This window comes from Ischnura elegans, chromosome 10 (assembly GCF_921293095.1).
Source record: "Ischnura elegans chromosome 10, ioIscEleg1.1, whole genome shotgun sequence".
Taxonomy (NCBI): domain Eukaryota; kingdom Metazoa; phylum Arthropoda; class Insecta; order Odonata; family Coenagrionidae; genus Ischnura; species Ischnura elegans.
Window position 1 is genome coordinate 102475711 of NC_060255.1, and position 17958 is coordinate 102493668.

At 40.5% G+C, this 17958-nt stretch overlaps 1 protein-coding gene across 2 annotated transcripts in view; it reads right to left on the bottom strand.

Annotated features, from left to right (window-relative positions):
* Positions 1 to 17958, bottom strand: part of LOC124167312 (thyroid receptor-interacting protein 11-like) — a 124167-nt gene that overhangs the window by 72678 nt on the left and 33531 nt on the right. The window contains exons 1-4 of one of the 2 annotated variants that reach the window (XM_046545276.1): positions 11117 to 11563; positions 10858 to 10924; positions 10627 to 10733; positions 8291 to 8432 (exon numbers count right to left, since the gene is read on the bottom strand). In XM_046545276.1, coding sequence (XP_046401232.1) covers positions 8291 to 8432; positions 10627 to 10701 — 217 coding nt within the window. In that variant the 5' untranslated portion in view covers positions 10702 to 10733; positions 10858 to 10924; positions 11117 to 11563. Of the gene's footprint in view, positions 1 to 8290; positions 8433 to 10626; positions 10734 to 10857; positions 10925 to 11116; positions 11564 to 17958 lie in introns of those variants that run through there. The other variant, XM_046545275.1, reaches the window with a different exon arrangement.

Sequence of the window (17958 nt, forward strand, 5' to 3'; positions counted from 1 at the left end):
TGTGAGTACCGTGGGATACTTACATTAGCGTATTTCCCAAGATCCAGTATCCCTCTCCATTCAGCACTAGCCCCCCCTCTGAGGCTTTCCTCTTCTTCGAAATAAAAAAAAGGTCACAGCTCGCGCAGGGATCATATTACGAAGACCTTAGCTTCGAAAAAATACCAAGTTACACGAGAACAATAGAAACGTTTCGGGCCCTCCCTTTTCTCCCCCACTGACCTTTTTTTTCCTAACAGCTTCGAAGTTCCCCTTTTCTGTGGAGGTCAACCGCTGCATGAGTCATCTATTAGCACAAAAGGTGTCTAAGAATGACTTTCGTCAATTGATGTTACACCTTTATTGAATTGAAATATTAGTAATGTGCGCGTAATTTAAAAAAGAATAAGACCAAACACGACGTATTTCTGAGTTTATTTAAGCATTTTACGCAAAGAAATAAATATCAAAATACGACGGAGACTTAGCATTCTGGCGAAACTCGATATGAGCAGAAGAGCTTCTCGGAAGTTGATGCGGTATTTTTTCCGAAAGCATATATCAAGTTACAATTTATGAGTGGTGCTATAAATCTTTATTGTTACAGTCCCAGACAAAGGGATATTTTCTCAGAATATTTGGTTTCTCCCTGATAGCAATTCCAATTCATCTTCTTATCTCGTGAGAACTCCCAAAGATGGACTGAAAATAATTGAAGAAAATCCGGTGGAAAAGAGCTTGTATTTTGCAAAATGCCTCAGATTGTCAGCTAGCACTTGGAAGCAGGAGTGGGGGTAAAGCGGCGTTAGTTGAATTAATTATATGCCCAATTGTTTCCATAAAATTAAAATATTCATTAATCAGCTAAATTCCTGTTCGAATCATTTAAAGGAAATCAAAATTACTCCCCAAAATCTTATGTTGCCTGCTGCATAGGCAACCGAGTCAAACATTCCAGCATTCATCATTTAGTATTCGAGGTATTCGAAATTCGAGGTATTCGAATATTCGAGCAATGATTTAATATTCGAATTCGATATTCGAATTCGAGAAATCTGCTATTCGACCCATCTCTAATTGAGATCAATGGTCATTTGAAAGCACAGAGCCGTGCCGTTGACGACGGCCGGAGCAAAGCAGGTTCGTCTGAAAATAGCAAAAAGCGGCGGTGCGCCATCTATGCCGTGAAATACATACGGAGCTACATCGAAGCAGCTTTCAGCCGAAACGACTTATCGCCGGCTGCCGTTCCCGGCACAGCGCCGTAAAATTCAGGCCACTTTCCGACAAGACGACTCTCTGGATTTCACGGCGCTGTGCCGCGAATGGCGGCCCTCGGAAATTCGTCGCGTCGGTGAGTGGCCAATGCAATGAAAAAATAGCGGCTTAAATGTACGCCTCGAAAAAGCAATTTCGTGGGAGAAGCATGAGCAAAAGGAAAAAAAAATGATGAAAAATCGCGGCTGAGAGTGTGAAAATCACCCATGAATTGGAGAAAATTCATGATTTCCACAAAGAAACACATTCGAGGAAACAAGGCAACTTTTTCGTCAGGAGGATGTCCAAACCGCGTTCACACGATGTCTACAATGTAGCCAAAATGCCATGGGAATGTGATGGTTGACGTAATCAAATTGCTGGACGGTTCAAACTATCCAAATGCTCACATTCTATAAAGAGTTAACCCTTTCGCTGCTAATGACGAAAATATGCGGCAGGACGTTTCTTGACCCGCGAGACGAAAGGCGAAAATTTTCGACGGAGATTTTTCTACGCAGGAGAACGAATGCCGAAAATACACGTTTCCTTGCTCTCCTCCTTTTATGACATTCGTGGGTTCGCAAAGTCTTAGTTTCAGGACCCAACACAGTGGAAAACAGGTTGTACCACTAAAATCCGGGAGCAGGTAGCCGGACCCCTCGTATTATATTAGCCCTCTTTGTGGCTAGGGACCGCAGTCATACAAATGTTAATTTAGTTAGTTTGAAAAATAAATATATGCTTCCTTCTCAAAAAATATAAAGTAAGAATAGGGTAGTTTCCTTCACCAAAGAAAACGAAATGCATTGATTGCGATTCCTTACCCACCATTAGTGTATTCATAATATACAAATTATTTCGTTTTAGAAATACCGGTTTAGACGAATGGCAACGGTTAATTTCATCCTCAATTGAAAAAGGCCAGATTGGCACTCCACGTGACGTCACAGGGACCTAGATTCTTTAGGAGTAGTCAGGAGTTTTACATCGTCTGAGATTACCAATGCATGCATGAGGCACAGAGCTCAAGGAAACATGTGTTGATAATCACCTATAAAACTGGCTTAGGTTCGGAAAGTTTTCTTCGTTTGATAAGGTATTAATAATCCTTATTTAAGCCAAGCGCTACCAGCTAGCAGGGTACTCTGCTACCTGTTAGCATCCTGTGTCATATCAGCACTCAAACCCTCACCCCAAGGTCACCTTACTTGTGGCAGCGGGAACTAGAATAACGTCACACAGAGTTTTCCCAGCATGCATACTTAACCGTCGTGTTTTTGCGCACTTGAAAATTTTCACTTTTCATTTAATCGCGAAAAATAGATATCGTCATTTAAAAACCTAAAAGCGAGAAATATGTACTCCAGGAGCAATAATCTTTTCATTTAGGCAATAAAAAAATAATAGGAAACCACCCTATTGTCACAGATCTGTTCAACATTTGAAATGGCAAAAAGGACACAAGAAAATACATTACAGCAGACTCCCGATTATCCGGCTGCGGTTTATCCGGGTTGCAGATTATCCGTGCATGATTTTCACTCTTGGTCAATTTTTTTCGTGATCTTTACAAAAAAAAATGAAGTCGGACGCAAAATCATCGCAATTACTGCACTAACCCATTAGTGCTTAGCGTTCGATATTTCGAACGTGTGTATTTTATTTTGTTACGGGCTCCAGTTGACTTGCGCTACATTTTAATGCTGTATTAAGTTCAAATGGATGTCTGTCTTCACCCCCCCACTAATATTTTACTTGACTCATTGAACTTATCGACTAGAGAAGTATTAATGTGAGACATGGCACATGTCCGATACATCGGACGCTATGCACTAATGGGTTAATGCTAGGACACACCAGCCTTATTATTTCCGTTAGAATACCCATTCGTAAAACGGAAGCGATCGCTTGCCAGCTGCATTCACGGGAGCACCGTGTTCCTGTTTTCCAAGCCTCGCAGTGGGCGACTGCACTCCTTGATCATGGATACATGTCCCGCAGCAGTTACAACCTGGGTACCTTGTGCAAGATGCGACTAAGTGGCGTGGTGCCTGACAGTGTAGTTTCCGATGTCGAGCATTCGTGCAAATTACTTTTCTGTATCCGTGATCACACAGCCACGGATGTGTGGTTTTCGAAGCCAGGCCTTACATGGAGCATTGATAATATGAGTGCAACCATGTTATCGCCGCTAAAAATATTGCGATGTGGAGAAGGAATCTCTCATTGAATATGGGAAGCACTCCAAAATAACAGAATAACTGCATAATTAATAATATAATATTTGTTTTTACGTAAATTATGAACATTACAAGACATTTAAGTGAAAGTTTGGGTCATCCGCGTTTTCCAATTATTCGTGCCCTCTCTCCCCATCATTCATCATTAGCCCATTAGGATAATCGGGAGTGTACTGTATTTAAGTATTTATTTAAAAAATCTAAACCTGACACTGGTAGTGAAGATTCTAGTGTACATCAGTGTTCAAGTGTTTTGGACAGTGATTCTGATACCAGTAATTGTACAAGTACTTGAGGTATTTCGGAAATTTATGTTGCCCGGACTGTGGATGATGGTTCACATCAGATTTTGGATCATATGGGTTATTATACCGTGTCAAACACCAAAATTGATGATGCTTTGAAGTAGGTATACACAGCTGAAATCTCCTTGGATGCCAGAAAAGACATTCAAGTTCCCAGTAAGTAATGATAAAAGAAAACTAAAATTTCAAATTCAATGGCTTGACCGCTACTCTTGGTTAGTTTACACGAGTAAAGGGCAAGGTGATTTATGCAAATACTGTGTATTATTTGCCAAAGACTGTGCGAGTAAAGGCGCTCATCAGCAGTTGAAATCCTTAGTTACTCGGCCGCTCACTGAATGGAAAGATGCAATATGCAATTTCAAACATCTCAATGAAAGCCAGTACCACAAATCTTCTGCATTATAGGATGATAATTTACGAAGGCTTATACTAATTGTCAATCAAATATAATAAGTCAGATTAATGGTGGATATTTGGCACAAATAGCTGAAAATTGGAAACAGCTCATCCTAATTATTGAAACAATAAAATTATGTGGACGTCAAGAATTGGCTCAGGACATATAAAAATGATCCTGAGCCAGAAACAAACGAGGGAAACTTTCGTGCTATCTTAAAGATGAGGAGCATATGCGGAGACTCAAATTTGATAAAGCAAATGGAAAATATGACGTTAAACACTACCTACCTAAGCCCGACCATACAAAATGAACTAAGCAATATGTGGTGAAATAGAACAGAAAAAAAATTGTGCAAGCATTGAATTCCGAGAAGTTTTTTCAATCCTTTTTGATGAAACAACTGATGTTTCACGACAAGAAAAGATATGAATATGTGTGAGATATACCCAGCCAAAAGATAATGGATTTATCCTGTGTGAAGATTTTTTTAAACTTTTGTCACAGTTGAGAATACAACTGGGAAATATTTAGTGAATGTGATATTATCTGAATTAAAATCTTTAGGAGAAGATTGCTAGTATTTTATTGGGCAAGGATATGATGGAGCTTCTTCAATGGAAGAAAATGTTAAAGGTGTAGAGGCAGTAATGCGTGAGTCACATCCAGAAGCCTATTCAAACGTATAGTTCACTTTCACTGAATTTAGCTCTGGGTCACTCTTGCCAGGCTCAGCCTATTCGAAATGCTGTTGGAATCATAAAACTGATTGGAAGTTTAATGAGTCTTCGGCAAAACAAGCAAAGTGCTTTAAAGAGGATATATGACCTATACTCCAAGAATTATTTAATCATTAATTAAATGAGGCCAAGGTAAGAGGAAAAAGTAAAAGAGAATATTGAAAAGCACTTCCCCGAAACGCAATGGAAAAACCTTACAGCAAGGCAAGTTGGTCTGAAAATCATGATGGATTGTTAAGATTTGAAGAAATCTATAAAGCAATTGTTGATACACTAGACAACTTAAGCACTGATATGGATTCTGAAACATCTTCAAAGGCTAATTCTTTTACAAGAACAGTCATTACAAGTGATTTTGATGTAGCTTATGTCGTTCCAAAGAACCAAAAAATTTAAGAACTTGATTCATCCTTAATTTTTACCCTTATTAATGGCCTGTAATTGAAACCTGGGTTTGAGATAAGCAGTTCCATGAGAGGAGTGAAAGGCCACCCGCCAATCCGTTATCGATTTGGTTGATAGGCAGGCAACTCCCACTGTGAAGCGCTCAACCTGAAGAGAGCCTCTTATAAGAGTAAAAGTACATAATGCAGCCTATCGCAGATTGTTTGTGGAGTAAATGCCATGTAGAATTTCTAAAATACTTGTGTTCTCTGATCTAATATCGTCAGGTGTTGATCCTAATATTAAATTAAAGGATTAAAATTCACAATCAGTTATTATTTACAGTAACTTATTCCAAATGGAATTACCTACGATTGGAAGATTAAATAATTACCGATACGTTTATGGTAGTAGTCATGAAAATGACAGAATTTGTGACAGATGTACATTGAAAAATATGGAGGGACAAAATATTGATTGATGCTCCAGTGGGATTGTTTAAAATGTTGTGCAAATTTTCTTCCAATTACCAGTGGTCTCATCAAAGTTACTTTTTTGGCTTATCAAACTTCACAGACAAAGAACTTTTTAAACATTTTGAATGTTTTTACTCGTGTCTTTAATTGTAAATTATATGAATTTCTTTCGTTTTTTCCTCATTACCACACCCTTTACTCAAATTGCATGATTTCTGCTGATGTCAATGCCTATCATGGGGATAAAAAACACAGGTTTAGCAGTGTTTCCCACATCCAGGGAGCTGATTCATTCACCAGAAATATTGTTTATATTGCGACGGTACCCCTTGAATAACAGCCAAAAGGTTTTTTTCGTTGTGTGATACATTTTTTTGTTGTATTACTTATTATTGTATGAATTGTATTGGTGTATGAGTGAACAAGTGAATGGTGAAATTATTTGAAATTTAGTTCGCCTAGTTCCCCACTGCGTCGTCATTGTACGTGCCGAGCGCAGACGACATTAGTGCAGGGAATGTTGGGTAGGAAAACTGGATAAAAAGGGAAGCAGAGAGAGAGGACAGATAGTGCCGCACAAGTTACCAAAGTAGTACAGAGGGAGAGCAGATAGTGAACGCACCACGACGGAGTTAGCACGCCGAGAGGAGGAAAGTGGGAGGAGGCCTTTTTGGACTACGCTATGCAAGTTCCTTGGTATTGAGGGATCGACATCCTGGAAGAAGTACCTGCCACAAACCAGCTGACGCAAACCGCCGTATGCTTGTCAGAGTATCTTCTACATGATCCTCGCCGGAAAGGAAGCGTAAGCTAACCATGCCCCGATTCCTTATTTCCCCTCGTGGAGCTTGTTTAAGCTTAATAAGTGTGCTCAAGTGTGTGTTTTGTGCTCTCATGCATGTAAGAAGAAGGACCTGTCAATTTCTCGCTGTTCACTATCTATCTAAATTGCAAAGTCACTTTCTTTTAAAGGCATTGTTAAAGGGTGTTGAATCTCATTGTTCATGATTATTGCAGTTAGTGGTATTATGTCAAAGGGTATTTTGTGTTTTAAGGGTTATTTCTTGTTATCATGTTTTGATTCATTAAAAGTGATACATGTTAAAAGGAAATAGGCCTGGCATCCTGTTATTTATGGGGGGAGATTTGTCACCTTATTCGGCGATTCCTCCACAACCCCTGAGAGAGAACGGAGGGGGGGGGGGGGAAGCTTATCCGGGAGTTGGGACCGGCACAATATGGAATGCATCTGGTTCATTTCTTGGTCTGGTTTCTGGTTGAATGTGTCTGAATTGATTTTCTTCTGTAATTCATGCTAATGCCAGTGGTGGTACTTACAACTTTATCTTGGGAAAAGACTGAAAATGCATAGTTTTCGAAGCCACTTACAGTCAATAACATTTCACTGGTATAATTACTTTCGCTGTAGTAAAATTTTTCATGAACTTAACTATTGTCAAAGTGGATAATGACCGCAAAACAATAAGTGGCAGAATTTCAACATCATGGATGTCCTTATATAACAATAAATTTATGAAAACCTCTTACCTATTGCAATACTGTCTAGTGAGAAGGGAAGGATAGAGGCACAAAATCGTTTTGAGTGATGAACAAAACCATCTTATTGAAAAACATTCTGCTAGTGAAAGTGTAACTATCCGGTAAGCCTCCATATTAAAACTGCTTAAAACAACCAGGGAGAAATATGCTCCAGGCATTTTCAACAGCTACTTTAGAGGCCTTCACTAGCACAAACATACTGCTTTACAAGGTGGGCGATGCATCATTAGTTGACAGTAAAATAATGACGCAGAAGGTTCATTCTAAATGATGCAATTTAGCATGTGCATGAGACAATTTAAAAGTGAAATTTCTATTTTATTTATTTTTATTTGATTTTTGATTTAAAACTCTTCCAAGAAAGAGGATAGTTGGGGAGTTCAAGTGGTTGAACTCACACCATGTGCTTGGGAGATCTGGGTTTCAATTGTGGTCAACGCAATTGATTTTTCCTCCGTGAAATTTTCACACTTGACTTGCAGGTACCTCTCTTAAGGTAGTGCTGCCACCGGCCAGTACGCACTCATTTCCTTGAATACTGCATTTTTATGTTTTTTATAGACACACACATCTACATGCAGGCAAGCACAATAGGTTTCCATGAACATTGATCAAAAATAATGAATGCTATAATTTCTTTGTTTTGCGCAGTAGGATTCATTCACCTCTTCTTTTTCATAAGTGCATGTTTTTTATTCTTTAAATCTTCCCTGTCAATGGTACTTAAAACTCAGCGCTAACAGGTAGACCCACCTCCAGCACGGCACTTAATTTATGTCTACATATTATTGCATCGTAAATTAACACCACTTAGCTTAAAATAACTCTACCTTCTACATGTCACAAAACATGTCTGATTATTAAAACAAAAATCACAATACACGGGCCCTTGCATACAGACTTTAAGGAACCCATTCAAAAGATGACATGTAGAGAAATGAAGTACCTGGTTTTCGATTGTTGGTGTACAGCATCTCAGTGTCATTTCTTACACCATCACTGGCTGACTCACTGACATCTTTGGCTGCCAATCCCCCCCCTTCCAAGCACAAGCATTTCTTTTTAAAGACCTCCACTTCTTTCTCTACCTATAATAAAAGAAAAATTTGCAAAAAGCTAGAGAGCAACAGAATGAATGCAACACACCAGCACTTCAAATATGAAAAACAAAGCAAATAATTCCACAAACAGAGCAACAGGAGTCTATGCTTGATAAAACGCACAATGGAAGTTCATAAGTGGAATACAATTTTCCAAGATTTTCACCAGAGAAAAAGCAAGTGGCAATTGAAAATAAAGATCATTACATATTATATTTGGGGGTTCAAAGAGCCAATCAAACAAACAGAATCCATGTATTCCAGATTCAATGGAATCGGGTAGAATCATATGAAAAAGGTTACAATGTCACAGCTGTGCTTTCATATGTTATGATGGAATAATCATGATATTTCAGCTGCATATGTGGAAAAATTTAAGGATGGATGGAACAGCTGTGAACAATTGAATCAAACAATAGTGAATCGCATGGAAAGTGCAGTTGTGTCATTTCTTATTACTGTTTTCGTATCAGCTGATTTTAATATGCTCACTGAAAATTTTGATAGACCCTCAACTGTGCCGATAAACTGAATCTTAATGTGTGAATAATTTTCTTTCTTACAGAGGCAACAATTTGTATTGAATTCCACATGATAAATATTGCATTGATGTTGTTCATGGATATTGCATTAAACGTTTGTGGTGAATCTCATTTGTTCGGAAACTTTATTGATGCTATGAGAAATCCTTCGTTTCAAGCAAGCAATTCAAGTCGACTGCCCGTGTTATAATTAATAAAATTGCAGTTTTAATTGTGGAAGGTAGCGAATAGTGGGGAAAAGAATTTTGACTCGAAGCTTGTATTTGTATATGTATACTGTCCAGTTGAGCAAATGCATGAATGAGGCTGATGAAAACACATGGTATTATTCGTTTTCATTGAAAGCTATAACAATTATTTTATTTGGCGAGTCAGTGGGTTAAGACCTACTTGAAAATTTTCAAGAATTGATCTGATAGCCCACACTGAAGATGTTTTCATCGCACATCAAGTATTGAAATGAAATTATGCATGGTAAATATGAATGCACTGCAAAAAATTTTAGCTATTCGTAGTAATTCTTTGCATAAATTGTTATTGTTTACATACTGTCGATGAAGCAAGCTTCACATATTAAGCTCGAATGTTTATTTCTACACAATTCGCTTCACTAGTTAAATATTCATTACGTACGCTACAATCATTTAATTCAAATAAAGTAGATATAATTTTATTTTTAGCTATTATTCCATTTTTCATAAGGTATTAGGTTACTTAAACCTCAGTAAAACAATTCAACATCGCAATGCGCACGTTTTACAGGGTTTAATAACCGCATAGCCCAGTTAAGGAGACAGTGTAATATTATTACACCCCTACCGAATGCGATTCACCGTTCAGAATACTGAATTGCACCGGCACTGCAGAAATTTTGAGAATTACGCTTTCCGGTGTAATTGAAACACGGATTACACCCGTTCCGAATACTGTATTGCAACAGGGGCGCAATACACAATATTATTACACCTTCTGGTGTAATATCGGCGAATAGTACAGTGTCATTCCATCCAGAATAGCAACCCTGAAAGTACGTAAATCGGATGTTCCTAAGTAAAGGATTATTGTTTCAAAAACTACAAGGGTCTGGAATATATTTAGTTTAACTTTCAAAATTGCATTAATGAAAGTGCAAACTATCCCTGATTAAGGAATTTTGCAGATTTGGTATTTTGTTGTAGATGGTAATCCATTCCGCAAGTGCAAAGGAAGTAAGAAGGTCATCATTTTTCTCTCCTAACTTCAAAATAGCCGTTTAACAATGAAAAATATAACTATACATATTCAGCATTAAATATAAAAACAAAGAAAATGCTAATTAATGGAACAAAACTTGAGGGCACATCTTTTTTCAGGCGGTGAACAGTTTAAGTCTTGATGAGAAAAAATCTCTAAAGTTACTAAAATGCACACACTTTAAGATTTTTTCCAGAAATTATGCTTAAAAAATTATAGGGATAAATGGAGATACACATGAATGAAAATAAGTCATTGTTATTTGGTAATTGGGTTCAGTAAAGACAAGCTTCATGACATGGATTGAATTTAAAAGAAGACACTGTATCAGAGAAAATTTAAAATTTGTCCACCAAACACCACATGGAATCCATGGATACGACAGCAGGGCACCAACATGACCTCACCTTTTCTTTATCTATCTTCAACGCCCGGATCTCTGCTCTGAGGTAGTCCACAAGATCATCTTTTTCTGCCTCCATGGATGAAAAGTCAAACGCAACTTCCTTTGTGACTGAAACAATGGGTAATTTTGAGAATGCTATATATAATATTCCGATATTAATAGATGAGCAGCCGGTTTGCACCGACCACAGTCATCGCAGATAATAAACATTTTCAAGTAAACGATCACAAACCATTTTCAGTGTCTCCAAAAGTGAAGTGGCCACCCAAATTGGGACTGCTCCCCACATGGCTCAGCAACTGCAAGTAAAATGGATACAATCATTCTATGGTGGCTGCGAGAGCGACGACGGAGCAAGCGAGCAAGTTGGCGGGAAGCGGCCACGTGCGCTCCAGCCAGCACAAAATGGCGCCCCCTCTCCATCCACGCTCACTCATCGCCGCCGCACTGCAGCGACGACGACCAAAGATCGAGAGGCGATGAAAACACACCTAGCATGTAATTTAGTAGTCTACGCCTTCTGCGACTACACTCGGTGAAAATCCCAGCAACTAGAGAGAGCTTAAACTTCCGCGAAGAGTTCCCCCGAGACGAAAGCATCGCAAGTAGCATGGCGAGATTGCTTTCCGGGTCGAAGTGTTGGCGTCCATTCTAGTAACGAGCTGCAATACCCGCGAAACTGTCGTCTCCTCAAGGCGGGACCAATGACACACCGAGACCGTTTCCATCTAAGCGTCTTCTGCAAGCGGCGATCGGTGCGAGTGAGCACAGAGCCCGTATTGTGTAGATGGGGGCGGTCCCCTCCCCCCGCAGGTGCTTTATCAAGCCCACCCTTCTCGTTTATCTGCTCGCGGAAGAAGACCAACGCTCGGGAGTCGAGTGGACGAAGAGATAAAAAGCAACCGACACGAGGTAATCTGGGATCGTTTGATGAGGGAGGGGGGAGAGAGAGAGGGCGGGAAACTTACTCGAAACGATTACTCACCTTCACCACCACATTCGAGGATTAACATCACTGGATGCCCGTTTAGACTTTTGCGATCCACATTGAAAAGTGGATTTTTTTTAAATTTACAGACGCATTCTGCGCGCTCGCATAGCGCCATACAACTCGACATGGCATGACTCACTGATGCAGGCAGGGGGAGGGGTCCCCGCCCGAAATGTTCTCCACTGCCCGCGTATCTCTGGTGAGGAGCCTACTACCCCATGGGCTCCTTATACTATTTTTTTCGATAAATGCAGTTACATTTCATACAGTCTGCCCACGATGAATATAACTTTCAGCATCACGCAAACGAAAATAAAGCTGATTTAAGGAAATGTAAACTTTTCTGATGCGTGCGAATTGACAACAAAATATGAGTGTAGGCAAACCGCGTACCACCAAGCTCACCACCCCTCCCCCTTCCCCCAGAAACATTTCTCGCTGTACGTGGCCCTGCTATACGGAGTGGACTCCTCCGCGGATTGGAATAAGTAACTAGCTCGGGATCAAGAAACGCCGGGCTAACTAACTCAAATAAACTCCAGAATAGAATACGAGGTCACTATTAATCTTCCATCAGTTTCCTGAAAGTAGTCGTAACACTCCCAATTAGTATCTCACAATCAGTTGTGAGTGATCTTGGCCTTCCGCTGCTCCTAAGAATCCACGAAAGTGCGCTAAGTTCGAATGCTTCCGATTGCGAGTAAAATGCGCGCGAGTTGCCGCAGTGAAGAGCTATGTCAAACAATCTTAGTTTTTAGAATATTCCTCCAACGTAGCACTGGGTGACATGCTCCTAACTAGTATTACATTTAATGCGCCAAGAAAAACATCTATCCCAGAATCGTTGACCAACGACAATGATTGCATTTTTTTACTTCGTGACAAATAATTACTATTTACCTGGACCAAAAACTGATTCCGTTACTTGGTAGACACTCGAGGAAAACTTTAAAATAGCAACAGTAACAGAAAACTATAGCGAACATCCGAACGAGACGTAGGTGTGAGCTATCGAGCAAAGGGAGAAGAAGGCATTCGCGGCACGCCTTTCCTTTGTTTGCTCGCGTCCCTTATCACGAATGTGGGCTCACACTAACTCACCAGAGGCGCTGCTTGTACACGCCAGCCCTAATCTCTCTCCTCCCCCCTCACGACAAACAGGGAAAAAGAAAGCGGCATATGGCGTTGTTTGAACTTCTCTCTCCCCCACGAACTGCAGATAATGAGGGCCAACTCAACGCAAACAACTTTCATGCAACTGAGACAACTAACTCCCTCACACCTCCAGTTCGGATCGGTGCGCTATGAGAGGCTAGAGTTCACCACATTCTAAGTGTTCACCACTCTTTCACCGTACTTTGCATATCGAGGATTTTTTCTTAGTGGGTAGGATGCGTAAGATTTAGAGGTCCGGAAGGATTTGATCCAGAGGTCAGCACAGCCCAATAGACCTCCCTAAGAGTGCACCCGCTGAGTATTTGCGAGAGGCGTCTTATCTCCCTCCTTGATTTCCTAGACGACCCGCGATGCAGGGTGGCCAACTCCACCTATCGGCCACCGAGTGGACGTATCAAGTCATTCGGTTTTACCTCGAACCCATTCCCCAATCTTCCGAACCATTATTCCGCCATCGAAGCAGGGTAAGGAGACGCCTGGGTAGCTTAGAAAACGAATTCGGGATATGTGGGTTCGGATTCCGGCTAAGGCAAATGATTTTTGATCCGAGGTAATTTGAGCCCACTTGCGTGAGGCTCGCCGCTGTTGTTGGAACCCTTATTCCCTTCATCCCTTCGAACACTTATTGTTAGACCCGAGGTATAGTTTCTCTCCAGAATATTCAGAACACATCAGTCAGTTCGCTGAATGAGCCCCTGCGACACGGAAACTGAGCCCAGGGCGGTATGCGTTCCTGAGGTGAGTCCTTCCTTTCCGGAGGATGAGGGGAAGGCGCGAGAAAATCTCACCGCAGGGATGGGGACGGGCTAAGCGGAGAGGATGGATGGAGGATTAATTCAAGATGACCAACAGCGAAACCCAATTCACGGTCCCTGACAAATGGTAGACTAGCCCGATAGAGGAACGATCCGAAGGATTTTCTTTCTCTCATTCTTCTGCGACCGAGAGATACGCGAGGCATGCAATTGGGCAAATGCACCCCTCAATGTTCCCCTCGTCTCGGCGGAAGTGACGGCGCAAGCGAAGACGGATTTCCGCTCGCGATCCAACGCGGTGCCGCCGTCGCTGAGAGAGTTTCCCCGAACGAGAGAGAGGCAAGAAGAGAGAGTTCGCGGAATGGGAGGAGGAATGGCGCCAGGAGAAAAGTGCTCGTTATCATCCGAGAGTCGCGTCCCTCCCTTTCAAGACGGCGGCGGCGGGAAAGCATACGCACGGAGAACTCAAGAGATCCGTGAATACCACTCAGGGGCTGCATGACTGTAAGGGGGGGCAGGGAGAAAAGAAATGACGGCAAACTGTTCTGAGGCTCTCCCGGGGAAGTCTTTTTCCGCCAGCTTGAGAAACAATGTTTAAAAATTTCGGAGGAATACCAATAAGCCAAAATAATTGACGAGCATCAATAAGGACCCTTTTCCACCCATATCAGACCTCAGACGCATTATCACTACGAGATACACCCACGGCGTTGTTCCACTTCCGACCACTAAATGCGCGCCTGCTGGCAGAAAGCAAGACCGGGGATTATCTCTAGTTTTCTGAGATACGATGAAAATGCGATCATACACTCAGACCCGAATTCCCGATTCATCAAAAGAATTCGGAAGTGGGAAATATAAATTAAGAGGAAAAAAGATTCTTCCACAATTCAATCCCAAATCCCCATCCTCTCGCAAGTTTTAAATAAAAAAGACGCAGAATTTGCAGCTCAATTTCCAAGAGTTCCAGTGCATTCACTTATTTAAGGAGAGCCTTTCATTGAGGGAAGGAATCATTCACAAAAGGGTCAACAACAACGACCAATGCGAGGCAAATGCAAAGAGCTTAGGAGAGCTGAGAAGCGTGGACCCGCTCCACACGAGCTCGTGAGGTCATCAACTTCTGCCAAAGGCCGTCGCGAATAGCTCAGGAGTTAGGCGATGGATGAAGACAAAAAACAAAACAATACGGATCTCTTTCAAACTCTATTGTAGGGATTTAAAAAAAACTGGAATGCAATCAACAAGAAAAAAATTGTGTACGAGCGCATTAGTGTGGTATTGCGAGAAACTTTGGAAATAGCTTTTCCGGCTGCGCTTACATTTCCATCCTCGAGTAGGCATGCATCCATCCCCTAGCACTCCATCAGACCACCACTCTTCACACTTTGAATGTTGATCTAATTGAAGGCTTTATTCTACCAGCTGTTTTAAGGAAAAGTTCTCCTGCGAAAACTTGGGAGACCGGGACCAGTACAGGCCTTAGATTCAATAGGAATTTCAACTGAAAACTGGGATAACTAGGGGGGAAAATATAACAAGAATTGATTGCAATCCTTAGCTGAGGGCAAAAATTTGATATTTGGACATGGTTTACGAAATACTCGGCAATTTTTTACAATCCGTAGACTCCTCCTAGAACTAGTTACAGTGAAAAAACACTGGCCTTAACCCATGCGCAGATAAGTTAATGACATCGCCAAATTATGGTAAGCCATAATTAGTGCATGCGCCTTGCTTCATTCACTGTTCTTTTCGGTTATGTGGGAATCCTCCTCTTAATGATGGGCCTTCGCTAAAAAAGTGAATAAAGCAAAACTCTAATGATGTCACCAGCGAGTGAAAAGTGGGCGGCAACTAACATATTTTATTATTTATAATTTAAGAAAAAATGGCTGACAGGGGAAGCATTTTGTCATGTCGTAACTAATCTTTCCCTTGCATATACTGAATTATTTTGATGAATCATGAAAAGTAACAAAAACATTATTATTTGACATATGTTTAATGCACAACTATTCTGCTGCCTAAGTTTCGAGGTGCCAAGATGCTACCAATGGGGAGAACACCCATGTTAAGGGAGAAAGGTCCAGAAGAGGTGTACAGAAATTCGTCAGAACAGACACTTTGAAAATTTCCACCCTCTCCAATGCGTACGTAGTCTTGGATCCTTGCTTTCCACCGCCACAATCTCATACGGACTCAAAATTACTCGGGTGTCCATCCTTAAAGAGATTACATATTCGCAAAGAAAGAGACAATGGATGGATCCATATTTCTGGCATATGGTTCAAGCTCCTTTATACTTCTCTAACCATTCATCCTGTCTGTTCAATATAGGCTACCAAACATTCACACTTCAACATACGTACTCCACTTCCTTCTGCTATTGGAATATGGTCCTTGGTGTGTGACCCCACTCCCCAAGGCTCTTTCTGTTGCACAAGGCAACTTTGATCCAATTGTGACTTAGAGAAGGCATTTAACTATGAGGATTGGAATTCAGGGCTAGGAATCCAGAAAGAAACTGGAGTGCTTTACAATGACAAGGAGACTCATCCAAAGTTTACATTAAAACCAATAGGGACCGAGATAAAATCAAGACCCAGCTGTGATGATGCTTAGAGTCACTCATAATTTTCAATGGTTAGATCTAGAAAGCCATTAAGGGTATCAAGGAAAAAGCCTATGGAGTGAATATTCATGGAGAAAAAAATTGCGGATCGAAGCATTTGTGGGTGAAACAAAAGTCAGCATACGATGAGAAAGTGACGAAATTCGGGGGAAACATGCGTGAGGAAAAGTTAAGTACTGTAAAATAACTTGAAAGCTTATAAACATGAATTTTCTATCAGTGAAAATATTAAAATGAAAATCTAAATGGCATTCCTTGATTGCATGTACCCAGAAAAAATTTACCTAATTCCATTTCTACCAGGCAACTAAAAATGCATCTGAAAATACCCCAAGATCCAACACCTGAAATCAAGTATCCGATCTGGATCCATAAAAAAACATGGATCTGTTCATCCCCATGCCTCAACTTTTCTAAGTCATTATCAACAGTGGCGCCGACTCCATGGTGCCTGAGGGGGCCCGAGCCCCCTCAAAGTTTCGTTAGGGGGGGCAGAGCCCCCTCAATAATTCAAGATAATAATTAAGTTATATTATGCTTGGTGAAATCACAAAAATATATTGGTATTTTTGTATTTCCCATGTTTGACGATAGTTACCTTTAATAATACATTCAACAATGAGTTAAAACAAATAATTATACGGTAGTAAGCAGGTTAACTGAAAACAAGTGGTATGAATTATGATAGTGTTACGGTGCTGCGACACACTTTGAATATAACCTCTTCCCGGCGCAAGACCCCCGATATGGCCCCCCCCAATATTTCTTATAAGTTGGCGCCCCTGATTATCAAGACCTCTTCATAATGACCTGGAAATGTGGAAACTTGAAAACACCTTATAATAAATCTCTGTGAAATACAAACAAAAGTTTAAATGCAAATCTATTAGAGATGATGATGAAGGTGATATGATAATGAGAGCTCCTACTTGGAAAGCTGTGAGCAGAGACATATATGTATTCCCACATTGCACATTACCCTTGCCCCATCTTTTTGAAAGCTGATGCAACTATGCACAACACGCAAGGATGGTAATCTGGGAGTGAGCAAGAGCAAGTATAATTCAGGCAGAGTTCTGCTTGGCAGTTGCACTCTTTGCGGAGAGAGACAAAATCTGAAAGACCTGCACCAATATTTAGGGGAAGAAAGACACCAGTTAAACCATTATATGAGGCATTGTATGCACATATTCTAAAGACCTCATTCCATTGGCATTAGTCAATTGTTTCATAGCGTCACTGATAGCATACCTAAGGTTTGTGAACATATGGGGCTCAGACAACTTGCAGAAAACCACACCCATACCAGCAATAGAGAGCGTCAGAAAAATGCACCTATACTAAAAGTGTGACTCAAGGACAATGCTTGCTTGAGTAGCACCTTAGGACTACACATTGCTCCTCTTTGTGTACGGTAGTGATAGATAGAAGCCTTGGATTGCATTCATTTTTATCTGCTTTGCATTATTTTCATAAGTAATTACACCATCAGGTAAAAATATTTGAATTTCAAATGGTTTTAAATAGAATACTAGCTGACCCGGCAAACTTCGTACCGCCTATTAATCACTGAACAGTTTAGACACACCATTTATAAATCAAGAGTGGCTGTACTGATTTTGATAATATATATAATAAAATAATAAAAAATTAAAAAAATATAGATAAGCATAAAAATGGCTTTTTAGAAATACATTTTATTTATTCAAACTACACCAGGGAAGTAGACCAAGGCGTGTACATGCAGATTTTTTTCAATGAATTTTCTAATTCTCA